The 27519-nt window shown below is 38.1% G+C and overlaps 1 protein-coding gene and 3 non-coding genes across 9 annotated transcripts; 3 read left to right on the forward strand and 1 right to left on the reverse strand.

The window, feature by feature from the left end:
• Positions 1–1387: 1387 nt before the first annotated feature.
• CCNB1IP1 (cyclin B1 interacting protein 1) lies at positions 1388–26546 on the forward strand. 6 transcript variants are annotated; one of them, XM_029950853.1, is made up of 8 exons: positions 1388–2562; positions 4318–4435; positions 8543–8637; positions 9664–9781; positions 14022–14151; positions 17748–18080; positions 23387–23720; positions 25551–26546. In XM_029950853.1, exons 6-8 carry the CDS (start codon positions 17784–17786, stop codon positions 25751–25753), a joined length of 834 nt encoding a protein of 277 aa, XP_029806713.1. In that variant the 5' UTR covers positions 1388–2562; positions 4318–4435; positions 8543–8637; positions 9664–9781; positions 14022–14151; positions 17748–17783; the 3' UTR covers positions 25754–26546. The 6 variants fall into 6 exon arrangements, with proteins under 6 accessions (XP_029806713.1, XP_029806714.1, XP_029806715.1 ...); XM_029950854.1 differs by having other exon boundaries at positions 1789–2562; positions 14058–14151; XM_029950855.1 differs by having other exon boundaries at positions 1789–2562; positions 14073–14151.
• Positions 8822–8898, forward strand: LOC115303258. The gene has a single exon (XR_003913950.1). It is a non-coding gene; the product is annotated as a small nucleolar RNA SNORD126 (small nucleolar RNA).
• Positions 10782–10929, forward strand: LOC115303251. The gene has a single exon (XR_003913943.1). It is a non-coding gene; the product is annotated as a small nucleolar RNA SNORA79 (small nucleolar RNA).
• LOC115303093 lies at positions 21082–21188 on the reverse strand. Its single transcript, XR_003913810.1, has one exon. It is a non-coding gene; the product is annotated as a U6 spliceosomal RNA (small nuclear RNA).
• Positions 26547–27519: the final 973 nt, after the last annotated feature.

The raw sequence follows: 27519 nt of genomic DNA on the forward strand, positions 1-27519 counted from the left end.
GGATAAGGTGGAGGGGAAGGAATTATAGGTCCAGAGAAGAAGGAAGGAACCAGCTGAGAAGCCTGGTAAGGGGCTGTGATTAAGGCAAAGGGACCAGGAGTGTCTCAAGGTCAAGGACTTTGTGTGAGACGTTTCCTATGGGAGAATGGAAGTGGGGAAGAGATGAAGAGAAATATTAGGTGGAGCAAGAGAGATGGACAGAGTAGCTGCCACAGAGGTGACTAGAGAGAGAGCTGAGAAAGGAGGTTTCTGAAAAAGGGTGATTTGGGTGGAAACTTATTTGCTTTCTTTTTGTTTTTGTTTTTGTTTATAACGGTAACATCAAGAATTGAGGATAATGGGCTAAATCTGTGATACTGTATCATCTTTATATCATTTGGTAACTATAGATATGTAACTGACATGAATTCTTCCCCAAATTTAGAGTGTGTGTGGAGGGTGGGGAGATTGTAGTTTCCCAGTACCTTATTAAGAGCAACAAGCCTCTCTCTCCTCCGGAATTATCCAAAAATACTAACAGCTGGGGGGAGGGGCATTCCCTTCTTCTGGAATCCACTTGAGAGGCTGGGTAACCTTTCCTATCCACCCTTGAAAGAGAGAGGGTCTGTCCATTTCTGCCTTTCTATGTCATCTTGGTATTCCAAAGCACTAAAGTAGTTTTTTTTTTCCACAGTGATTTCAGAGAGCCCTACTCATCTCTCTAGGGTTCCAAAATGATCCACTGGTATCTTTCATTGGAGAATAAGGAAATCTGCAATGTAATGCTGTTACTTTAAGAAGCAGGAAAGTATGGGTGTATGTAGGTCTGTAATCACAGAATTTTTTGGCAAAAGCTAATTTCCATTGACTTCTTGTATCTGGAAAGAATTGTATGATGTGTAGACAAACAGAAGTTTATAAGTAAAGTCATGCAAGCAGTTACTATTTCATTTCCTCTCTATATAATAATGAGGAATGAGCAAGGAAGGAAGGAGAACATAAATTGAGCATGTACTATGACCAGTCATTGTGTTAGACTCTTTCATATATTCGTGGTAGGGAGGTAGGTATTACTATGCCCCTGGTACAGAGGAGAATATTGAGTCTCAGAGAGTTTAAGAAATTTATTCTAGATTGTGCAGCTAGAAAGTATCTTGGAAACTATCACAATTTATGTGAAATGTCCCAGAATATCCTTGTGCAGCACCTTGAAATAGAGATTTTCGTTTGCTACTCTAAAGGAAGAAAAAGTTTTCCTGCACCTTCTTTATTTTTTTTTAAATGTTTTTGTTTATTTTTGAGAGAGAGACAGAGACAGAGACAGCGTGAGCAGGGGAGGGTCAGAGAGAGAGACCCAGAATCTATCTGAAGACTTAGCCTCAAGGCTTTGAGCTAGCTGTCAGCACAGAGCCTGACACGGGGCTTGAACCCATGTACACTCTGTTGACTGAGTCACCCAGGCACTCCTCTTTAACCTTCTGAGAGTCCCTGGCAGGATCTGAAAATTGAACTGACAAAAGACAGATTAACAGGAGAAAAACACAGATTTTATTGAATTTTTACAAGTACTTGGGAACCTTCACAGGAGAATGAAGACTTGAAGTGACCAGAAGAGGAAGCTTTTATATATTTACACAAAGAAACAATAAACTTGGGAGGAATTGACAAAAGACAAAGGGCTTTGAACTAGTAGTAGAAACTGGTGAAAAGCTACAAAGATTAAGGGTTTCTTTAATAAGGTTTGTTTATACAGCTACATTTTACTTCAAAGCCTAAACTCGTAACCACACCCATCTTTTACTCCCTCAGCTTGTTAACTGGAATATCACCCCGAAGGTAAATTCTAATTTGAATGGATCTAGATTGTTTGTAATGAAACCTGTTACTTTGCATAAATTAACCTTATTGACGTTGCAAAGGTTAGGAAATTATCCTAAAGGAACAAAATTGTTTATAGTAGGGGCATCTAAAGGAGACTGTGTATAAATAGCTTGAATTAGCCTATGTTTGCTTGTGTTAAGTACTTGAACTCAAAAGGAAACTTGGTTTAAAAAGGTCATTCTAAAAATAGTGTATGTGCATCACTGTTCTTTAAAGAGACAAGTAGGTGAGGGGTGGGGGGGGGGTTGCCTCATTGCTGCACCTTTTAAGGTAAAGGAGGAGGGAATCTGCTTTTAACTCATTAGCCAATCAGGCTCTGAGGCCACTTCTCAAAGCCACTTCCTGTCTCTTGACTTAGTCTCTGCGTTTTGGTGGTGGGCTGGTGAGTATGCACTTAATTTTGCTCCCTAATTATTCTTAATTTCTCTTCCATTAGAGCCCTGTATCCTCATGGCAGGCCTCCCCCCCCCCCCCCCAACAAACATTAGAGTGTGTGTGAGTCACAAGGCAATTACGTTCGGCTATGTGGAGATTGGGGGAGGGCAGTGAAATGCTCTGCCTGGCTTATTTCCACGTGGGTCTCTGCAGTACTGGGCCTGCCTTCCCTGAGACTTGGTGACCCAGAAACAATGGACTCTGCTTCATGTACAGAATGCCCGTGTTCCTGGAAAATGCCTGGATTCGTTTTGTTTGGAGGGAAAGGTACTGTTATTATCCCGATGCTGTTTTGACTTAGATCTCCCTGGGTGAGAGGGTAGACCTTGGGAGGAGGTTCAGACTAGTACATTTTAATTCTCTTGTGTCCGTAGGGACCAGGACCTCACTGGGTCTGTGGGAGCTGTAGTGAGCGCTGTCTTTGCCCCGGTCTTTGCGCAGAGCGTTGTGACTTTCTTAGTGAGCCTAGGCAGCAAACTCTGAAGTTAGATGATTTTAGTGAGCCCTCGGAGGAGTTCCCAATTTAAATGTCACCACTCTAGTGAGGGTGCCTGAAAAAGCCCAAGATCTACTAAAGAAAAAGTCCGGGGCCTTAGCTCAGGACAAGCCCAAATCAAATTCTAGCCCTACAGTTTACTCCTCCAGTGACCTTGGGTAACTTCGTGCACCACGGTGAGGCCCCGCTTTTGAAAATCAAAACACACAAAGGCCAGACATTATAATAAATATTAGGTACCTTCTAGAAGTAAGCGAAAAATTTATGGATCTTTGCCCACTTCAGTTTAAGTAAGGGATGGTTTATTTTGCTGTGAACACCTCCTTGAGGTTGAGAAGGAATGGCAGCACGAACCAGAGAGACCACATGGGTTTTGTATTCACGAGGGCAGAAGTAGCACGTTTTCAGTATTTACTTAGCAAAAGGCATACTGGATATACTCCTGAAATAATAGCGTTGAGTGAATAAATTCATTTTAGCATAAAGCTAGGGAAGATGGAAATTTTTTGGGGGATGAAAATATGCAGAACAAAAGCTTCTGGGAATTCCACTGAAGCTGTTTTCTTTCTTTTTTTTTTTTTAAGTCTTGAAAGGCTAAGATCATGACTTGTGAAACGTCTAGTTTTCCAATTTGGAGTGTCTTGGATTTGGAAGCAGCCTTATTAGTGATCTGGGTGACTTTCCAGGCTTCAAGATTATTGTGGAAAGTGAAACTTTTAGGCAGAATATCCCATTCCTACTCACTAGCTGGTTGAGCTTGGACACTTAATAATAGAAACAACATGTTAAAAAATTTAGCTGCATGTCAGCTACTGTGCAACGTATTTTATGTTTATTTTACCTCACTTAATCTTCACAACAGTCCTAACAGGTGGGTGGTATTTGTCTTCATTTTACAGAAAGGGAAACTGAGGCTTAGAGAATTTGCAAATAGGTGGGGGAGTCAAGCTCCCAATCCAGTTTTGTCTGACTTCAAAATCCATTATGTTCACCATTAAGGTGCCTGCCATTTTGTCTCCAAACCGCGCTTGCAGACCTATGAGATGGAGATGATCTAGTATTTGCGAAAGGAGGTCATGTTATATAGAAAGGGCTTTATAAATTTGGAGATAGGCAAAGTATTATGAAATAGATAAAATATCAAGTTAACAGAAGTTTTACTGCCTCTTCCTTTTGTATTCTGATTTCAAGTTATTCTTTCCTGCTGTTGTGATCCAAAGCCCTCAGGTACTATATTTTCATTTGCAACCCAGGTGACATAGTGTCTCTTGGTATGGGCTGCATGGTTAGTCTATATTTCTGAGCTTCTCACTTTTATTTTATATATGTGCTGAGTGGATTCTACCTGCGCTGATGTTAAAACAATTGGAATTTTGGGTTAAAATAGCTGACAGTGAGCGAGAAACAAAACTTGGAATCTTTTCTGACAGCAGTGCTCTATAGAGCTATCTCTAAAAAAAAACTATGCCGAGTGATAGTTTAGCATTTAATTCCTCTACAGAATTTTGTATTTTCCTTTTCTTCAGGTTGAAGATGGAGTCCATGGAGGAAGGACGGCCTGGGTCTTCAAAATCCTATGTTTTAGCCCAGAAGTGGCGCGGTGAAAGCACCTGTCACACCTGCTGTAGCCTCCCTGATAATCAGGTGGTCTTGGATTTGGACGTTCTCAGTAGGAATGGTTAAAGGCTGATGGGATCATAAAGCAAGTATTTGCACTTTGACTAAGATAGGCCTTAAAGGGTTCTCTGTGTCCCATGTATCTGTGCCTTTTCTAGCTCAGAAAGATAGGTTCTTGAAGTTACTGTTGTATCCCATAATCTAGACACACCATGGGCATTGAGTAATTGGCATGGAAATGAGTAATACTGAGTGGCAATTGTCATCTTAAAATGGAAGCATCAGATGATTTGATATTATCAGTTTGTAGTTTATATCAGGTTTTCATGAAGCATCTGTTCACATACATAAAATGTATATTCTAGCCATGAACACCAGTACTTAGAAACATTTACTTCTCACGGAGGACAAAATGAGGGGGTCATTGATAGTTCACGGGGTATTTATAAAATATTTACTTGAGTTCCTGAAATGCTTAGTAAATATGAAATGGCTTTCATATGGTAGAATGCCTGGTAAAACTGTAGAAACCTTGTACTTCGTGTCTTAGTATCTATGTTCCCTTAGTAAATCTAATATGCTGCTTATCAGAAAACACCTTAATTAAAGCATTATTCAACTATTAGGAGTAAAATAGCACTGATTATCTCTCTCAGGTATTTAAAACATCTAAGTTCTTTCTGACCTGCTGAGCCAGTATGTCATTCTCATTATATGCCAAAACCAACCATCTTCTGTAACTCTGCTTCCTATTTCATGTAGGAAGTAGCATGGTGAAGTAGACAGAACTGCATTTAAATCCTAGTTCTTTTTTAAAACAAAATGTTTATTTACTTATTCTGGGGGTACGAGGGGTCAGAGAGAGAATCCCAAGCAGGCTCCACACCATCTTGCAGAGCCTGACATGGGACTCGATCTCAGGACTTTGAGATCATGACCTGAGCCGAAGTCAAATGTCCAGAGGTTAGCTCTTAATAGCTAGCTACTTTAATTTCTCCCTCAAATTTAACTATAAATATGGAATAATAAAGTTTGAGTGAAATGATTTTTTAAAATATTTATTTATTTTTGAGAGAGAGAGACAGAGAATGACCAGGGGACATATAGAGAGAGGGAGATACAGAATCTGAAGCAGGCTTCAGGCTCTGAGCTGTCTACAGAGCCCGATGTGGGGCTTGAACTCATAAACCATTAAATTATGACCTGAGTCTAAGTCAGTCGCTTAACCAACTGAGCCACCCAAGCACCTGGAGTGAAATGATTTTTAAAGTTTCTGACAGAATAGGAATTTTTTTTTAAAGCTTGCTTGTTTTGTGGGGCGCCTTGTTTGCTCAGTCAGTTCAGCATCTGGCTCTTGATTTCGGCTCAGGTCATGCTCTCATGGTTCTTGGGATCGAGCCCAGTGTTGGGCTCTGTGCTGACAGTGGGGAGCTTGCTTTGGAATTTTTCTTCTCACTCTCTGCCCCTCCAGCACTCGTGATCATACGCAGGCACGTGCACTCTCTCTCTGTCTCTCTCAAAACAAATGAATAAACATTAAAAAAAAAGTTTGTTTTGAGAAAGTGTGTGCCTGCGTGTGCACAAGAGGGGAGGGGGATGGGCAGAGAGTGAGAATCCCAAGCATTATCAGTGTGGAGCCCCACATGGGGCTTGAACCCAGGAACCCTGAGATCATGTACTGAGCCAAAATCAAGAATTGGATGTTTCACCTACTGAGCTACCCCGGTGCCCCCAGATAATAGGATTTTTAAGAATGGTAGCTAGTATTTCCCTTTCTGTCAGCTTATTTTAGTCATACCCATCCTTTAAGACACTGCTATCCAACAGAACTTTGCATGGTGGAAATGTTGTATATTTGTATTGTCCAGCATGGTAGCCATTAGTCAAATGTGGCTATTGAGCAACTAAAATGTGACTGAGGAATTTAATTTAAAATTTAATGACAGTATGTAGTGTTACCTATTGGATAGTGCAAATTTTTTCTTGAGAATTTTTATTTAATTTTTATTTTATTTTTGAGAGAGAAAGACCATCTGAAGCAGGCTCCAGGCTCTGAGCTGTCAACACAGAGCTCCGTGTGGGGCTTGAAAGCACAAACTGTGGTATTATGGCTTGAGCTGAAGTCAGATGCTTAATCAACTAAACCACCCAGGCGCCCGCCCCTTTATTTAAAATTGTTTAAGTTTATTTTGAGAGAGACAAAGAGAGTGTGAATGGGGAAGGGACAGAGAGAGGGAGACTCTCAAATAAGGCTCTATGCTGTCTGCAGAGCCCAGTGCTAGGCTCGAACTCACGAACTGTGTGATCGTGACCTGAGCCAAAATCAAGAGCTGGATGTTTAACTGAGTCGCCCAGGCACCCTGTGATGAGAACTTTTTAAGATCTCTCTTAGCAACTTTGAAATATACAATATGGTATTATTTTAAGTGCAATTTTAAGGCTCATTCAAGATCTATAACTTTTTTTCTTCATGAAGACTTCTGTGACCAATGATTTTTATTCTTAACATTGGATGCTATGCCACTTTCTGGTACTTCCCATGGGCATTAATTTTCATCTATCTTTCTAAGTAGATTGCATCTGAGGTTATGGATTTTTAAGTCTTCACATTGCTGTATAAAGAGGAACATGATAAAAGTATAATATTTTTAGTTAGTAAATTTTAAATTATCATTAAATATAATACAGGAAACTTTCTAGTTAATAATTTGGTGAATAGGGAATAGTCTGAAGGTTGCCTGCAGTGATAAACTTTGTGTCTAGGCTGTTTAACCTCAAGGTTAGATTATACTGAAGAAATAGGAAGAGGAAATTATGCTTTTTCTTATATTGCCATCTTGTGGCTGCCTTGGGCTCTAAATGATGCTAATTCAATTTTGCTATATCAGGAAAGTTTTCTTTATTGTGATAAATTTTTACCAAAAGTAAATGTTAAATACAATTAGTATTCTCTGAAATGAAATCGAAACATGCTTTGAAAGAAACGTTACCTATTTTGGGTTACCTTCTCATTTTTTTTTTAAAGTATGCTCCATGCCCATAATGCTTGAACATTTAACTTTGAGATCAAGCTGCATGTTTTACTGAGTCAGCCATGGGCCAAGATTACTTTATCTTATAAGTTACTGGCTTCTTCCTTCTTTTTTTCTTTTTTTAAATGTTTTTATCATTTATTTACTTTTTGAGAGACAGTATGAGCAGGGGAAGTAAAGAGAGAGATGGAGACACAGAATCCAAAGCAGGCTCCAGGCTCTGAGCTGACAGCACAGAGCCTGATATGGGGCTCAAACTTACAAACAGTGAGATCATGACCTGAGCTGAAGTCAGATGCTTAACCTACTGAGCCACCCAGGTGTCCCTTTTGTTATTAAAACGTTTTTTTGTTGTTTATTTTTGAGAGAGAAATAAAGAGAGAGAGTATGACAGGGGAAGGGCAGAGAAAGAGGGAAACACAGAATCCAAAGTAGGCTCCAGCTGCCAGCACAGAGCCTGACACAGGGCTCGAACTCACAAACTGAGATTATGACCTGAGCCAAAGTCAGACACTTAACCAACTCAGCCACTCAGGTGCCTCTTCCTTTCTTCCTTCCCTTTCTCCCTCTCTCCATTTCCTTCCTTCTTTCCTTCCTTCCTTCAAGGATTCTGTGAATCTAATGACTGGTTACATGTATTTTCTCTAGTCACACACCCTGTGGACTTGGAAAGGTTGGCAGTAACCCATGCCATTTATGCCCCATCTCACTGAATTGTTCCCATAGCTGCAAAGCGCTGGTTGCAGCCAGCTCATGGCTCCTTCCTTTTTCATACTGTTCTCTTATCGTGAGACTCTTGACCTGTAACCTTTAAGAGTTTGGTGAGACTTATTTTATAGTTTTACCCAAACTTTTAAATTTATGCAAGAAGATGAGCTTGCGTAATAAGTCCTGCCCTAATGTGATACTGAGTTTGGACATTTCATGACATTCTCCAAATAGATGGGTCAATTTATATTACTGATTGGAAATTGATATGAAGAATGAGGTTTTCCTTGAGGTTAATTTTCCTTGAGGCTATAGGGCTATGGCTTGGGAGGAGTAGGCTGGATGCGTTCAAGTCCCATAATCATAATCTTTATTATTTACTCTTATTTTCCAGAGATGATGCATTTGGAAGGATGGATCCTCAGGTAGTTGGTAGGTCGTGTGGTTCAACTAATTCCTAGATAGAAGCTGATTCACTTGATACCAGAGGTAAGTGTAAAAGAAAAGTATTTTTACTTCATTTGGATTTCTAATCATCTACTGAGTTTGGGGGCTCCGTGTCCTTCGTGGCTGGAATTCGGTAGTTTGAAAAAGCCTTAGTTCTAACTGTAAGAGTGTTCTCGTAGTTTCGAGATGAGGAGCCTGTGGTGGTTGCCCTTCATCAGTCACTTACAGTTTGCCATGATGAGATGCATGTTAAGTCCGTGTTTCAGCTGATCTCCCTGATTAAACACGTGCTCTGAGCAGACCAAAGCGAGGGCAAACACCTGGAGGTGAATTCTGCTTCTTGGAATTCTGGCTGGGGTCTAGCCCCCCGTCCCAGGCAATTCTGAATTACAGATCTGACACTACAGCCCTTGGTTGTGCTGTGATCTTTTGTCATATTTTCTTGAGATAGAAAGAACCAGAGTCAAGAATCCTTAACCTAAGTATTCAAACACTACAGAAAAAGCCCTGATAAGTGGTATAATTCTATCACCCACTTCACTTGGCAGTTTTTAACTAATCACTGTTTTATTAATATATGTAAAAGATTAAGAGAATTTCAGAGTTGGTTCAATCAATTTTGTCAAGATCATAAAATGCAACTCTATATAGTCACTTAAAGTTATGATACAGGTTTATCTTTTTTGAAATGGAAGGCTGTTCAAGATACATTAAGTTAAAAACAAAGTATAGAGCAGTGTGCATAATCCCTTTTATGCTTAAATATTTTCATATACTTATGTTTACTTCAGAAATTATCTGGAAGGATATACTCAAATACTAGGGATTATTGTTTCTAGAATTAGGTTCTAAGGGTGATCCTGTTAATCTGTGTTTTCTGACTGTATTATATTCATATATTATGTTATTTAAACCTGTATAGAACAGGCTTCTATTCCTTTTATCTGGGCCTGCATTGCTTCAGCCCAGAATGGGGTATATCTGAGGGAGAAACACAGGAAATGGAAATAATTCAAAGTAACATTAGTACTTGAAATCGTTTTTAGCTCTGGCTATGTCTTTTTGCAGCAATGACATTTCAGAAGACCGAAACTAGATCTGAGTCTGACTTCTTTCCCAGCTTGGAATTCTTGGGTGTTGTAAGTCCTAGATCTACAACAGATGATGACAACATTTTTCTTTTGTGGTAAGGTTTATGTTGAAATTGAGAAGCTTTGACATACATATGAATCTTTGAAAATACAACTTAGTTGCTTCATGGCCAACTGCTAAGTTGCTACAAATTTAATTTTTTAGAAAGTCGAAGCTATTGAGAGGTAGCACAGTATAATAGTTATGCATGAATTCTGGAGTCAGACTGAGTTTAACCCAATCCTTTGTCCCTTAACAGCTATGTAACCTTGGCAAGTTTCTTCACATCTCAGTGTCTTAGTATCTTAGAAGATGAGAATGATAGTGCTAGATTCAAAAGAATCGCACTTCACTTTGAAGATTAGATAATAAATTTGTGGTCTTAGGACGCTGCTTAAGCATGTAATGATTGCTCAATAGGTACTACTTAAAACATTTTTTAAAAATGTTTATTTATTATTGAGACAGAGACAAGAGTACCAGCAGGGAAGGGGCACAGAACGCAGGAGACACAGAATCTGAAGCAGGCTCTAGGCTCTGAGTTGACAGCACAGAGCCTGATGTGGGGCTCAAACCCACGAACCCTGAGATCATGACCTGAGCCAGAGTCAGACCCTTAACCTACTGAGCCACCCAGTTGCCCCTAGATATTAGCTTTTTTATCATCAAAGTCCATGTGCATATTTATCTTAAGACTATACTATCTGGTGGTTTCTGACATCTTTATCTCCAGCACACAAAGACTAATTTAGTTCTAGAATTAGGCAAAGCATGGTAATAAGGACAATAGTATGTATCTTCTGTAATTGTTCCAATAACATTTTCTTCAGTTGATTGATCTTGTTTTGGCACCGATTTATTTATATAACATCCTATTCCTCATTTTGTCTTTTAGTTGGAGCAGATGATACTTAATGGTTCATTTAGCTCTTAACTATCTTTTTAAATATTTAGATATAGTGATTCCTATTAAGAGTGACTTGAAAAAAAGAAGTGACTTGGTATCTTTATAAATGTTTCTTAAAACATTTATTAAAATGGTTGGAGATACATTTTGATGGCTGTTCCTCTCACTGCTTGGAGCCTTAGGTAGTGGGATTTTAGTCCATCATATACGTAAACTGACTTGTCTTCACTCAGGGCACCAAGGGGATGGGTTGGCTGTCCGTTAGTGTCTTCTGATTTTTGCGGAGTCAAACAGTTACAAAGCAGGTGGTGATGCGAGGTTAAGAAAATGTACCTATGATTGAAAAATAAATAAATATTAAAACATAAGTATATAGTTTATCAAGAATCCTTTGGCTGCAATGGTATTTGCATTGACCTAGGGCTATGAAAGAAAATGGTCTAGTAAACTGAGAGTTTCTGAAATATTATACTCTGAGGTCATTCATGTTTATATTTTAAGTAGTTTAATCAGTTTTCTACTGATGAGTTTCTACTGATCAATTTTCTACTGAGTGGTTATTTACACATTTTAGGTTAGTATTAAAAATGTCTTCTTCGGGGTGCCTGGGTGGCTCAGTCATTTAAGCGTCCAACTTCGACTCAGGTCATGATCTCACAGTTTGTGACTTCAAGCCCTGCATCTGGCACTGTGCTGACAGCTGAGAGCCTGGAGCCTGCTTTAGATTTTGTGTCTCCCTCTCTCTCTGCCCCTCCCCTGTTCATGCTGTGTCTCTGTCTCTCTCAAAAATAAACATTTAAAAAAATTTTTTTAAAGAAATACAAGAAAATTATAGTAAAATATTTCCTTTTATGATTCTTTAATTCTTTGCTAGATTGTAAACTCCATGAAAGCAGGAAACCTTCCTTATCTGTAACACCTGGCCTAGACTAGATACTCAAAAATATGTGAAGTGAAACCTCCATTAGATTTTTTTTTTTAAAGTTTCTGGAAAATGGCACCCTTTTAAATGGCATTTTGGCAAGATATTCATTGACAGAAAATAATTGGGACTTAAATTTTGACTCTGATGAAAAAAATATTTATAGGTATTATTTCTGTATTTATTTATAGTATATTTATTTATTTTGAGAGAGAGAGACAACAAGCAGGGAAGGGGTAGAGAGAGGGAGACAGAGGATCCAAAGCGGGCTCTGTGCTGACAGTACAGAGCCTAATGTGGGGCTTGAACTCATGAACCATGAGATATGACTTGGACCAAAGTGAGTCGAAGGCTTAACCAACTGAACCACCCCGGTACCCCTAAAACTTACTGATATTTAATAGGCCATATTTTATTATGAGCATTTTATTTATAGCCTTAATTGGATATTTATCATTGATTTAAGTTTTATAAAGTGCTCAGGTATGGTTAAGAACTCATTATTTCTGTTTTATATTTAATGTTGAAATACCTTCAGTTGTTTTGGCTAAATTATACTTTAGAAAATATTTTGCCCTACATAGTATATTTATATCCCTGAGCGTTTATTTTCCTTGTAAGGGATACAACATACAAATTCAGATATTGGAAGTCTGGTACATATCCCTATATTTTGAAATGAGATTTAATACCCATACTAGAATTATACAAATGGTATGTCACTATACTAACTTCTGTTAGAATTTGAAACCTATTTTTTAAGATTCTTCCAGGGGTTCCTCAGTGGCTCAGTTGGTTAAGCGTTCAGCTTAGGCTCGGGTCATGATCTTGTGGTTTGTGAGTTCCACTCCGCGTGGGGCTCTGCTGACAGCTCAGAGCCTGAGGTCCCCTTCAGATTCTGTGTCTCCTCCTCTATCTGCTCCTCTCATGCTCTCTCTCTCTCTTTCAATAATAAATAAAAATGTTAAAAAAATTTAAAAAGTAGATTAAGATTCTTCTATTAAAATGAATATAACTATCAAATTAGTTTTGGAATAGATCATGGTAACATTCTAAGATTGAATAATAATAGGGGAAATGACTGTCTTGAAATTTTTAGAGAAATGTGGTATATAAATACTCAGTGGAGCTGATAGGTACTTAGAATACCTACACAAGATCAATATCAAACTTTATGATAAAAAAATCATTTAAAAAATGTTTTATTTATTTTTGAGAGAGAGACTGCATGGGCAGGGGAGGGTCAGAGAGAGAGAGAAATACAGAATCCGAAGACAGGCTCCAGGCCCTGAGCTAGCTGTCAGCCCAGAGCCTGATGCGGGGCTCAAACCCACAAACCATGAGATCATGACTTGAGCCGAAGTTGGATGCTCCACTGACTGAGCCACCCAGGTGCCCCCAAAAAATCATTTTTGAAACATCAGGATAACCTGTAATTAAATGGTATAAATGATGTGTAAGCACAAATTATATAAAGTTTATCCAGATCCTTATATTAGGAAGAGTGGATTAAAGATCTATAAATGAAAAGCAAAACTAACCCTATAGAAAAACAAGGAATATGATGACATTGGAATAGACAATACAAAAAAGGAAAGATTGATAAATTTGTGTACATTAAAATTCAGACTTAGGTGTGCATGCCATATAATCAACAAAGGACTCCATATAAATCTAGAAATGATCGAAGGATATGACTAATTCACACATGATGATCTCTGAGTAGTCAGTCACCTGAAAAGATGCTTTATCTCAGGAGTAATCAAAGAATTGCATGTTAAAACATAGAGATGCCATTTTACTGCCATCATAAGTGCAAAAATGAAAACCAGACCAAAAAATGACACTTGAGCATATGTTGCTGAGTTTGAAGCAGTGTGCCTCATCTTCGCTGGTGGTAGTGAAATTTATTTAAAGTTGATTATATATGAATCCACCCTCTGGGTATTGCGTTATATAGGGATTCTTGGCATGCGTATTCAAGGAGACATGTACAGAAAGTTTATTGAAGTATTGTTTTTAATTATAAAAACCTGGAAGGAATGACCATTAGAAGAAAGGATAAAGTGTGGTAAATTTTTAGTATTTGGCTGTTAAAATGATTTAGTGCAAGATATGTATATCAACTTGACTACATCTCAAAAACAGTTAATAAAATGGCAAAGTGATACATGCTGTAGTAAGGTTTAGTAGTTTTAGGACCTGCAAAACAATATTGATATATACATATATACTAAAAGTATAAAAACATGCATGTGAATAATACCAAAATTTGTTTACCTCTGGAGAGATGAGAGGAAAATGGACAGGCTTCAGTTCTATTTGTAATATGTTACTTCATTAAAAAAAACATCAAATGTGAGAAAGATTTCAGTTTATTAAAGCTGCATCATGGTCATTCTTCACATTTTTTGTATGCTTGATATTAAAAATAAAAATCAATATTTTAAAAATTTCTTCTTGGAGGATGAGTCTCTGCATCTCAGGATTGATTGGTTTCAGTAATCTCATCCCCAGAAGCACTCTAGAAAGGAGCCAGTGAAGGCAGTAGAGGGTTTGCCATATCAGAAGAGGACACATTGCCACTAAGAAGCAGGTTAGTTCCGTTCATTGTGTTCCAGATTACTGGGATGTTGAGTCTTTGTAGCCTCCTGCCCCCTTTTATTCTATGCGGAAAAATGTGTTGGCAAAAAAAAAAAGTATACACACACACAGACACACAATATGTATGTTATTCTTATAGTCTTTCAGCCAAATGGGTTGGAAATTTGAATCTGATTTTAGAAGGAAAATCGTGTGGGGAACACTAAGGTTTGGGGAATCTGGACATGATGAAGCAGAAGGAAGAGATCATGTTGCAGTATGGAGGTAAATTAGATCACAAAATTGGTTGAATTTAAATGCTTTGTGTTTTCTAACTTTAAACTAGATTCTACCCTTTTGTTTTACTGTATTTGGCATAGTTCAAATCAGAAAATGCATAAAAGGCTCAGATACGCAAAATAGATGTTAGGGGTTTACACAGGAACGCCCACTTTTGTTTGGATCCAATTTGTACCACTAGAATTAAGTTACCACTCTAAACTCTCAAAAGACATTTTAGGAAATGTATGCAAAGGCCAAGATGACCCGTTCTGATTACTGTGAACAAGTTGCAAGTAGACAGAAAACTAGCCAAAAGTTGTGTGATTAGGATAGGTTTTTGTTTGAAGAAGAAAGGGTTAGTATTAGAGATTTACAACTCATAAAGGGGTTTACAGGGCTTTGGTGTTCATTATGTAGTGTTTGTTACTGCACATATGGACAGGTGGCTGGGGTCACATTATGTGGACAGGTGCAAAAGACAGCATTAAGGCTTATATTCGGAGGACCCCTCAAGCCTTCTTGACCTTAGTTTTTTTTTTTTTAATTTTTTTAATGTTTTATTTATTTTTGATACAGAGAGAGACAGAGCATGAGAGGGGGAGGGGCAGAGAGAGAAGGAGACACAGAACTGGAAGCAGGCTCCAGGCTCTGAATTAGCTGTCAGCACAGAGCCTGACGCGGGGCTCGAACCCACGAATGTGAGATCTGACCTGAGCCGAAGCTGGCTTAACCGACTGAGCCACCCAGGCGCCCCCTCTTTTTTCTTTTTAATGGTTTTTTATTTATTTTTGAGAGACAGAGAGACAGCACGAGCAAGGGAGGGTCCGAGAGCGAGAGGGAGACACAGAACCAGAAGCAGGCTCCAGGCTCTGAGCTAGCTGTCAGCACAGAGCCCCACCCGGGGCTACAACCCACAAACCGTGACATCAGGACCTGAGCCGAAGCTGGCTGCTTAAATGACTGAGCCACCCAGCCCCCCGGAGCTTAGTTTCTAATATGAATTCCAATAGACTCCTGTAGTTTGAACATAAAAACACACAGGTTACACAGAACAGAAATTGATAGGTGACATCATCAGGGTAAAACAGGCATAAACATGTAAACAGTTAAAAGTAGGTCCAGGAGCGCACACAGGCAGATCGCCTCAGAAAAGCCGTGACACCTGATCCTCTTGCTTCATTTTAGGTGCTGTAATGAATGTTTGTAGCACAGATTATAAACCAAAGAAAAATATTTTTTAATGTATATAGAGGATGTGTAAACGCTAGAAAGAGGTCTATATCAAATGATACAAAATGGCTGATGCAGAACATCGAGGCGATAGCTATCCTATTACGGGCATCACACTTCCGGGACTTTTCCTAACTTCGCAAGTTTGTGCTGCCCAGCCGGTCCTCCCCAAGTGTTCCTAGGCAAACACCCCTGTGTACTCAGATGTCCTGTTAGCTTCTCAACTGCCCCTCCCCCGCTCCCTGCTCTTAAATCGGGAGACACTGCCCTCAACTGTTACACCTAGGATAGCTAGGATGTTACCCTTAAGTCAGTTGAGGGCAGTGAAGGGCACACAATGACTGTATCCACGGGGCTCCCAAGCAGGAAACCTAGACCACACTCCGTGAGGTCCGCACCCACAAGCGCCTGATACGCGCCTGGGCAGGGAGCAGGTGCCCAAGTCTGGGTTCCACAGCCTGGCGGGTCCCAGGATCCTAAGAGGCCTGAAGCCCTGTGCCCATACCCAGCAGGCTCCGGGGCAACTGTGTGCGCATGCGCTCTCAGACGCAGGGCGAGGCCTCGCTAGTGTAGTTGTGGAATTGTGGCGGCGACGGCGTTTTCCCGCGCTTTTTCTGGGCGCGTCAGGTTAGATATTTTATTTGTACTATTATTGTTATATTTTCCTAGAATACAGCGCAGAAAGCAGGCCAAGAACTCTAGAGTGAAGTTTCCGTGAGTTTAATTCTCAAAAGCTTAGCCCTCGGTAACTCGGACAACTCGCTAAATTGGCCCTTTCCCCCAGTCAGGGAAAATTTGGAATTAGCTGCACCCTTCGCTTTGCCTGAGAAGGCTTTCAGCTTTAAAACATCCCAGCTTTTCTCCTTCCTCTCTTCCTGTTAACTCCGCTGGAGGTAAAGTACGCCTCACGTCTCCGGCTGCAAGGTGCCAGAGTACCTCAGCGGATAGGGGTGTCGGAGTGTCCTCGTCGACCCCTGTGACTGAGGCAACCTTCGTGGCAGAATTTATCGGTTGATAAATGTGAACATTTTTCCTTGGTGTATAATTGATGTGGCGCAATATTCATACAATATATGATTTTGGTATATCCAGAATATTGCAGTCCGGTTTGGGTTAGTAAAACTTCAGTGAGAGTGGACGCTATGTTGAAGAGTAACTTGAGTATTTATTTAGTTTTACATTAAAAAAAATTGCAAGTATAGCATTCAATAATATTTATATTAGTAGGTGAATTGTTTGATGATAAAATAAAGCAGCTTTTATACAGTTGTTCAGGTTTCATAATGGTTATTTGGTTGGACGAATTAAATGATTTTCCATTTAATGCCATCAGATTACCAGCGGCTTTTCAGTTAATGCAATACTGGTAAAGAATCTGAGAAACCGGGGGCGTCTGGGTGGCTCAGTCGGTTAAGCGTCTGGCTTCGGCTCAGGTTTGTGGGTTCGCGCCCCGCGTCAGGCTCTGCCGACAACTAGCCCAAAGCCCGGAGCCTGCGTCAGATTCTGTATCTTCTCTCTCTGACCCTCCCCTGGTCGTGCTGTCTCTGTCTCTCAAAATTAAATAAACATAAAAAAAAATTTTTTTAAGAATCTGAGAAATCAATATATTATGAAATAACCTAAAAATGTAACTTAAACACTTTGCTCTAAAGAATGGTTGAAATCAGTGTCTGGACTTATTCCCACCCTGTGAGAAGTGATACTAACATATGCTGGCAAATGATGGATGGTAATAAATTTGGCTTTTATATTTAAGTATTGAGGAATGGCAAAGGGCATAATTAATTTTTACTTATTTGTAAATGTTCCTAAAGTTTATTTTCCATGTATGTATTATTTTTGGCTTTAGTTAGATTTGGACCACTTGTGTCTTTCTTTAAAAGTTTTTCACATGGGCTTTCTAGAGGTTGACACAAAGGGACACAGTTAATATTGTTGAGTGACTGAAATCAATGTAATATATTGATTATAATTACAAAAAACATTAAAGTATATTATTTTATTGCAATAAGATGAAAACATGCTTTGTTTACTTATTATTTATTACATTTTCACTAAAAGTTGACTTATTTGAGCTTTTCATTTCCCCCTTATTAGGATTCTTTTCAGCATCTGGAGACCTCACTTTCTGTTATGTCTTTGTGTGAAGACATGCTGCTTTGTAATTATCGCAAGTGTCGCGTCAAACTCTCAGGTTATGCATGGGTCACTGCCTGCTCTCACATCTTCTGTGATCAGCATGGCAGTGGGGAGTTTAGTCGCTCACCAGCTATCTGCCCTGCCTGCAACAGTACCCTTTCTGGAAAGCTAGACATCGTCCGCACGGAACTCAGTCCATCAGAGGAGTATAAAGCCATGGTATTGGCAGGGCTTCGTCCAGAGATTGTGCTGGACATTAGCTCCCGTGCTCTGGCCTTCTGGACATACCAGGTTAGTGCTTAGGCTGGAGAGTATGATTTCAGGCATGTGGAGTTTCTAATGTTTTCCTTCTTTGTGTTTGTATTTATTTTTTATGAATATATAGAGAACTTTCAATAAATTTTGTTTTCAAAAGTAATATGTTCAGGGGCACCTCAGTGGCTCAGTCGGTTAGGCGTCCGACTTTGGCTCAGGTCATGATTTAGTGGTTTGTTCGCTTGAGCCCCATGTTGGCTCTGTGCTAAGAGCTGGGAGCCTGGAGCCTGCTTCAGATTCTGTGTCTCCCTCTCTCTGCCGCTCCCCTGCTCATGCTCTGTCTCGGTCTCTCTCAAAAATTAATAAACATTAAAATTTTTTTAAAAAGTAATATGTTTATTTTTAGAAATACAAAAGGAAGGAAAAAAAATGACCCATAATTCCATAACTCAGAGATCATTGTTGATATTTTTGTTTGCGTATTACTGGACTTTTTCTGTGCATAAATATGTTTTATATATAAATATATATTTTGTCCAAAAGTAGGATAATGTAAGTAAAGCTGACAGTGTATTATGATTACTACAAATATTTTAGTATTTTTAAATAAGCTATTTTATAATCATAATTTTAATAGCTGTATTGTATCATAAGTTATTTCCAGGCTATAAAAAAAATGTTGTGATGAGCATTCTTATCAAATTCACGTATTTAGTTATTTGTTAACATTAAATTCCTAAAAGTGGATGAACACATTTCAATGTTTTAAAAATTGCAGTTAATTAATTAATTAACTTATAAAAGATTTTATTTTTAAGTAATCTTTCTACTCAACGGGGGGCTTAAACTCACAACCTCGAGATCAAGAGTTGCATGCTCTAGCGACTGAATCAGCCAGGTGCTCACCAATTACGTATTTAAAAATTGTCCTCCAGTTAGGCCGTATCATTTTGTGTCCTTTAAGTGTATGAGGGTGCTTGGTTCTTCTTCATACTTTTTTATTATATAGTTTATTGTTAAGTTGGTTTCCATATAACACCCAGTGCTCTTCCCCACAATTGCCCTCCATGTCCATCACCCCCTTTCCTCTTTCCCCCTCCCCCTTCAGCCCTCAGTTTGTTTTCAGTATTCAAGAGTCTCTCATGATTTGCCTCCCTCCCTCTCCCTCTTTGGTTCTTCATACTTGATACTCACCAATTAGATAATGAGTAAAGTAGGATCTTTTTTTAAAATGTTTTTTTAATGTCTTTATTTCATTTTGAGAGACAGAGCAGAGAGGGAGTAGGGGAGGGGCAGAGAGAGAGGGAGACACAGAATCCTAGCAGGCTCCAGGCTCTGAGCTGTCAGCACAGAGCCCGACGTGGGGCTGGAACCCACGGACTGTGAGATCCTGACCTGAGCCGAAGTCAGATACTTAACCGACTGAGCCACCCAGGCACCCCAAGTAGGATCTTATTTAAATATGCATTTCTTAGATGACTTTTAGCTGAAAACATTTTCTTGTATTTTTTCATGTATTTTTCTTTTATGAATTACCTGGTGTAGTTTGTGTATTTCAGTTGCTGTAGGTTTTTTCCCTATTGATGTGTAAAAATTCTCTCTCTCTTTTTTAATGTTTATTCATTTTTAAGAGAGAGAGAGAGAGACATTGCATGAGCAGGGGAGGGGTAGAGAGAGAGGCAGCACAATATGTGAAGCAGGTTCCAGGCTCTGAGCTGTTAGCACAGAGCCTGACGTGGGGCTTGAACTCACAAAATGTGAGATCATGTCCTGAGCTGAAGTCAGATGCCCAACTGACTGAGCCACCTAGGCACCCCAAGAATTCTCTATATATACTTAACTCAGGTGTTGCAAGATATTTTCTTTTTCACTTATCTTTTTATTAGTCTTGGTTTTTTTTGACATGATAGAAATGTATCATAATTTTTTTCTAGTTTATTAAATCAGTGTGATGAACATACTTCCTATCAAGTTCACATTCTTATGATTTTTGGTTTTGGCACCTTAGACATTCCTGTGGAGAACTTTAATCATGTCCTTGAGTATATTGTTATCCCGCACATACATTTATAATTATGCTTTTTAAAGATTTTGCTTGTCAACAAATTAATCCTTTCATTATATTTTCCTGGGTCAGGCATCCCTCTTATATGCTCCTGTATCTTATGTTTACTTTTATTGTATTATTTGTGTGGTATAGTAATTACCTACATACTTGTTCACGTCTTCTAGTTGGGAGAGTTCTTTATGTCAAGTTTTGATACTCTATCTCTGGGTCCTGAGTGACCATCATAGTCACTAGTCTTAAGTTTCAGTAAATATTTATTGACTCAATGAATAGAGACTGTATCTTAAAGTGGCTTCCTATTTGGGGCATAGTGTTGATTGAACATGAATATGTGTTATTGTTTTCATCTTTTCAGATATGGTGGAAACCAGTGAATGAGTGAGTAAGGTAGCCAAAAATAAATTTTTTTTCTTATTTAGGTATTCAACAAATATTTTCAGGAAACAAATACAGGAGTTTCATGGAGGCTATGGTTTAGTGGTAATAAAGATTTAAAAAAAAAAAAAACCCGGACATTTACAATATATTTGTAATGTGTACAGTGTAAGGACAGTACAGAGTGCTGTGGAACTACATAGAAGGGACTGGTAGCCCAGACTTGTAACTTGTACTTGTAACTTGGAGTTACATCACACTATATTGAGTGGGCAAATTAAAAAAGTGTTTTAATGGTGAGCTCATATTTAAAGGATAGTGAATCTAACAATAAGCTAAAATTTGTGTCTGTAACAAATTTAATGGCTTAATCAATAAATTTAGTGGTTTAAAACAACATATATTTATTATCTCTGTATAGATCAAGAGTTCAGGCATAGACTCTGTTCAGGTTCTCAAAACTATAATGAAAGTGTTGACAGGAGCTGCAGTCTCAAGAGCTGGGGAACGATTTGCTTCCAAGCTCATGCTGGCAGCATTCACTTCCTAGTGGAACGCGAAACTGAGGGCCTTATTTTGTTGTTATTAATTTTTTTTTATATGGAATGCTTCACAGATTTGCGTGTCAACCTTGCACAGGGGCCATGCTGATCTTCTCTGTATCATTCCAATTTTAGTATATGTGCTGCCGAAGCGAGCACTTAAAGGGATTTTATATTTAAAGCAGTTTTAGGTTTATAGCAAAATTAAGAGGAAGGTGCAAAGATTTCCCATGTATCTTTTGTCTCCCATACGTGTATAGTCTCCTCCATTATCAACACCTGCAAACAGGATGGTACATTTGTTCCAAATGATGGACCTACATTGATATATCACTATTATAAAGTTCAAAGTTTATATTAGGGTTCTCTCTGTGCTATACATTCTGTGAATTTGGACAAATGTGTAATGATATGTATGCATGATGATGGTATCCAGAGTAGTTTCATGGCTCTAAAAGTCCTCTGTGCATTACTTATCCCTCCTTTCCCCTAACCCCTGGCAATTACTGATCCTTTTACTGTTTACATAGATGTGCCTTTTTCAGACTGTCAGATATTTGGAATTATACAGTTTATAGTTTATTTGGTTGGCTTCTTTAACTTAGTAATATGCATTTAAGTTTCCCCTGTTTTTTCATGGCTTGATAGTTCATATCCTTTTAATGTTAATATTCTGTTGTTAGATGTACCTCAGTTTATCCATTCACTTACTGAAGGACAGTTTGGTTGCTTACAAGTTTTGGTAATAATGAATACAGCTGTATAAGCATTTGTGTGTAAGACATGTTTTCAGTTCCTTTGAATAAATACCAAAGAGCATGATTTCTGGATTGTATCATTAGAGTATGTTTGATTTTATAAGAAACTGCCAATCTGTCTTCCAAAATGGCTCTAACATTTTGCATTCCTACCAGCAGTGAAGGAGAGTTCCTTTTACTCCATATCCTTGCTAGTATTTGGAGTTATTGGTTTTCTGGATTTGGGCCATTCTAATAGGGGTGTAGTGGTATCTCATTGTTGTTTTAATTTGCATTTCCCTGATGACATGATATGGAATATCTTTTCATATGCTTATTTTACATATGTGTATCTTCTTTGGTGAAAACCTATTAAGGTTTGTGACTGGTTTTTAAATTGGGTTATTTGTTTTATTATTGAGTTCTATGAGTTCTTTGTTTTAGAAGACAGACTTTTATCAGATATGTTTTTTTTTTTTTACTTTTTAATGTTTATTTTTGAGAGACAAAGAGAATCATGAGCAGGGGAGAGGAAAGAAAGAGGGAGACACAGAATCCAAAGCAGGCTCTAGGCTCTGAGCTGTCAGCACAGAACCCAATGCGGGACTTGAACTCATGAACTGTGAGATAATGACCTGAAACGAAATTGAGCACTTAATGGACTGAGCACCCAGGTGCCCCAGATAAGGCTTTAAAAAAATATTTGTATTTATATTTGAGAGAGAAAGAGTAAGCAGGGGAGGATCGAGAGAGAGGGAGACCAGGGATCTGAAGGGGGCTCGAACTTACAAACCATGAGATCATGACCTGAGCTGAAGTCTGATACTTAACTGACAGCCACCCAGGTGCCCCCAGATTTCTTTTACAAATATTTCTCTCAGTCTTTGGCTTGTCTTTTCATTCTCTTGACATTGTCTTTTGCTGAGTAGAAATTTTTAACTCAAATGAAGTCTAGCTTCTCAATTCTGTGAAAGCATGGATTTTGCCTTCTACTGTTGCATCTAAAAAGTCACCCTAAAACTTAAGATCATTTTGATTTTCTCCTCTGTTATCTTATAGGAATCTTATAGTTTTATGTATACATTGGTTCTGTGATCCAATTTGAGTTAGTTTTTGTGAAAGGTGTGTGTAGTTTTATGTTTAAAGTCTTATGTAATGTACTTATGAAGCAGCACCCAGTCATTTTTCCTTTATTCCAGTCACAGTTTCTGTCTACATGGTAGGGGAGGATCTAAGAACAGGAAGGCAGGGATAATTGGAGGCTGTCTTATAATCTGTTCTCTGCACTATGATTACTTTAAATATGAAATTTATGTTTCTTAGAAACATTAAGACTACATGTCACTTTTTGGGGTTAGACAAATAGTTCTTTTGTTGGTATAATGGTAACAGTTTGAGAATATTCCTCCAGAGTTTTTTCTATGCATTTAGTGACAGCCTGTATTATTTTCTATAGTAACCATCTAATTGTACATCTAGATTCCTTCTTAACCTGGATCTAAATGTTAAACTTAATAACACCCTGGTATAAATAATTTTTTTTGCATGTGTAAAGTTTTATAGTATATAACTTTGTGCTTATTACCTTAAAAATCTTTTTTTTCCTCTCTCTTGGGACAGGTACATCAGGAGCGTCTCTATCAAGAATACAATTTCAGCAAGGCTGAGGGCCATCTGAAACAGATGGAGAAGATATATACTCAGCAAATACAGAGTAAGGATGTAGAATTGACTTCTATGAAGGGAGAAGTCACTTCCATGAAGAAAGTGCTAGAAGAATATAAGAAAAAGTTCAGTGACATCTCTGAGAAACTCATGGAGCGAAATCGTCAGTATCAAAAGCTCCAAGGCCTGTATGATAGCCTTAGGCTGAGAAACATCACTATTGCTAACCAAGAAAGTACCCTTGAACCCTCCATGATTGCACAATCTGGTGTTTTTGGCTTTTCATTAGGTAAGAAAGCACATATAATATCTAATAACTGTTCTTTAAATCTTTCGCATTATTGTCTGCACAGTTCCAGGCGGTCAGTGGAGACTCCAAAGGTCTAGAGTGATGGTAGGCTCCGGGTTCTTCATCTAGTTTCAACATGTACACCTGTGCTTTTATTTATTTTTATTTGCTTGTGGTTAAGTTACATCTTCATCGTAGAGAGTAAATATCTTCAAAATAAGTTTGCAAATTGATATTTTAAGTGAAAAGTTATTTCCTTACAGTTAGTAATAATAATATTAGCTGTCAGTTTTTGATTCCTTACTAAGTACTAGTACTGTTATAATTTTACATGTATTCATTTTATTTTTAAAACTCTATGAGGTAGTTATTATCCCTGTTTTACAGATGAGAAAACTGAGTCACAGAAAGTTTAAGTAAATAAGTCAAGGTTACGGAACTACCTTCAGAGCCCACTCCAACCATTTCCTATCCTCAAGAAGCCCGTGTTTCATTTTCTTTCACATGGCAATACCGATCATGCAGTTCTTAAGTTATTGTTGGTTTGCTTTTGTTTATTCATTCTTCAAATATTTATCAAACATACTTCATGTGCTAGTCTGCTAGACATTCTAGGCAATGAGAATATAAGGATTATGCAGATAGGATACCTACCTTCTGAAAGTGCACAATCTAGGAAGATACCAGTTCTTTTCCGCTTGTTAGGTGCCTTGGCAGATGCGATGAAACTCCTGTCTATTCCTGAGTTCTCCCCTTTGTACTATTCTTGATATAACAGAATCCAATAGATTTTTGCTGTGCTATTAGTATAAATTATTTTTGGAATATAAAAAAGTGAAGTTTCATGTGCTTGATTTTCCTAAATACATGTTTTTTGAATTACAGGCTGAGGAAAGATATTTAGTGGGGAAAGAGATGTCCTAGAAAAGGCAGGAAGTAATAAGATGAAGAATATTAGACAAGAATTGAAAAAAAACAAGTTTTTGCTTAAATTTAAGTTGATCATAATTATAATTAAGTCAGTAAAAATGTAATTGCATATTAACATTGTAGATATTTTTTCTTATTACAATCCACATTTATTTATTTTTTATATTCACTAGTTCTTTCCTGTTCCACTTTTTATGCACACTTTCCTTTTTAATTTTACCTCTTTGTACAACTGATGGTTTAAAGTAGGTGTAGAGTCAGCATTCTCTTTTAGTTACATATTCCCTTTAAAACTTATGGAAGCTAAAGAATGGATCAGTGGAAGTTGTTAAATGTTTATTTAATCAGATCTACTGTCTGATTTTTCTTAATGTTATTCTAATCTTGGACCATAAGTATGTGCCAGTTTTTCTTAAGAGTCTCTCTCTCCCTCTTCCTCTGTACACCCTTGCTAGTGTACACTCTCTCTCTCAAAAATATTAAATAAATAAAATTATTCTTAAAGAACCTGGGACAAAAGGTTTTACACACACACACACACACACACACACACACACACACACACACAAAATATTCCTTTGGAGTAGATTACATAGATAACAAAATTGTGAAGTGTAAGTTGGAGCTTTACTAAAAACATACCTCATTGTGTCAGATTACTTTTGCTGATGAGGTCATAGCTATTGGAAACTGCATCGCAGCAGAAGGTATAGTAAATACCGTGGGTGGGGGAGGAACTGGGAGCCATCATAGCCCTTTTCTTTATCGGTTAAGTTTATATTTTATTGTCCCATAGGATTTAAGTTCTGTTCCAATATTATTAAATGAATTTTGTCTTTTTGCACCTAAAGATCTATAAGCAAATGGATGCTTAAGTTTTTCCCTTATTTTTTTCCCTAGGGAACAACTCCAAGTTTCCTTTGGACAGTACACCAGTTCGAAGTCGGGGTGGTGGAGATGGAGATTTTCAGTTCAGACCATTTTTTGTGGGTTCTCCCACAGCACCTGAACCCAGCAACAGCTTTTTTAGTTTTGCCTCTCCAAGTCGTGAAGCAGAGCAGCAGCAAATCTCTAGCCGGGCCTTCAAAGTGAAAAGAATTTAGCTCATTTTACATAACGTTTCTCTGTTCACTTTCAGTGGTCTCATTTAGCAAATTATCTTTATTCTAGTTAGGATAGGAGTCCCCGTCCTCTCTGCTATTACATTTTTATGAGAAACTCAGTGTCGGTAGAAATGGCTTTAGAGTCTGGTTTCTTTTTCTGTTTCTGTTATTTAAGGCATGAGCATTATGTTAAACTCAATTTCATTGTGAACTGTTTTCACCAGCAATGAAAAGTACAATATTATTGAGTGTTTTGTAGATCACCATTTGTTTTATGTCTGGGTTATTTCTGACTGGACTACATGTTTATGTATATGTATATAAGCACCTGTGTATATCTACATGTCACTTTGGGTTATGGTGTTTATGCATATATGCATGTATGTATTTCTTCATATTGATTTTGCTGTATCTGCCAGTATATTTATGTGAAGATTTTGGTGTCCAGAAATGGCAAGCGAATCTGTAGCTTGTTATTTGCTGTGTAGATCTATTTGTATAAAGTTATGTATTTGCCCTTGTATTAATTTGTTTGTAGAGGTGTGCTCCTGTCAGTTAATGAGAATATAATGTGTATGTCGTCTTATATTTCTTTTTAAAATGATTCACGTTGATAAAGTTATTTTGTAAAGTTTATTTTTGGCATTTATTTTAAAATGAAATTACTCTTAACCCTTTTGCCAGTGGTTGCCTTGGGTCTACTTATTTAGGAATGCACTCTTACACAGAAAACTTAAACAGTATGTTATGGATCTCAAGAGGTTATGTGAATTAAAATACTTTTAAAGATTTATTCCTTGTTTTCCTTTATGAAATAGCATTTCTGACCACTATCACAGATTACTTATTTAAAATGTGGAGCCAACGGGCCCCTGAGTGGCTTAGTCCGTTAAGCTTCCTAGTTTTCCTACTTTGGCTCAGGTCACGATCTCATAGTTTGTGGGTTTGAGTCCTGAATCAGGCTCTGTGCTGACAGCTTAGAGCCTGGAGCCTGCTTCAGATTTTGTCTCCCTGTCTCTCTACCCCTTCCTCCTTCATGCTCCTCTCTGTTCTCTCAAAACTGAATGAATGTTAAAAAAATTAATAAAAATTATGTTTATTTCTGGGGTGCCTGGGTGGTTCAGTCAATTAAGCATCCAACTTGATTTTGGCTCAGGATATGATCTCATGGTTCGTAAGTTCAAGCTCCACATCTGGCTCTGTGCTGATAGCTTGGGGTTCTCTCTGCCCCTCTCTGCCCATCCCTCTACCTCTCTCAAAAATAAATAAATATAAAAAAACTTAAAAAATTATGTTTATCTTTGAATAGATAGTACATGTACATAATCCAAAAGTGTACACAGCAAAACAATTTTGTCCACTGACAACTCTTAGTCCCCATTTCCTTTTACGGGAACAGTCATTGTTTCATATGCATTCTTTAGATATAGTTGGTCAATTTATTGGCATTAAGAATGTACTAATAGACTTAGTGTGTTATGGCTTTCATGATACTATCCTGAGCATAATGGATTTATTATGGTAGTGTGTTCAAATGATAAAATCCCACTCATGTAGAAAATAGTAGGTTTGGAAAATACTCGGACAAATTTCCTTCAAAATTTGGCAGGGAGAAGTGGTATTACAATCTTGATATAAGTAGATAGGGAACAGAGGTGCCTGGGTGGCTCTGTTGAACGTCAGACATCAGCTCATGTCATGATCTTGCGGTTTGTGAGTTTGAGACCCACATTGCCAGCTGTGGTCAGCACGGAGATCCTCTGTCC

Source organism: Suricata suricatta, chromosome 9 (assembly GCF_006229205.1).
Source record: "Suricata suricatta isolate VVHF042 chromosome 9, meerkat_22Aug2017_6uvM2_HiC, whole genome shotgun sequence".
Lineage (NCBI taxonomy): Eukaryota > Metazoa > Chordata > Mammalia > Carnivora > Herpestidae > Suricata > Suricata suricatta.

Bases quoted from the DNA above. Each gene is read 5' to 3' on its own strand.
- CCNB1IP1 (XM_029950853.1), top strand. From the start codon at position 17,784: ATGTCTTTGTGTGAAGACATGCTGCTTTGTAATTATCGCAAGTGTCGC. The intron at 18,081-23,386 runs GTTAGTGCTTAG...CTCTTGGGACAG, and splicing joins TGGCCTTCTGGACATACCAG to GTACATCAGGAGCGTCTCTA. The intron at 23,721-25,550 runs GTAAGAAAGCAC...TTTTTTCCCTAG, and splicing joins TGTTTTTGGCTTTTCATTAG to GGAACAACTCCAAGTTTCCT.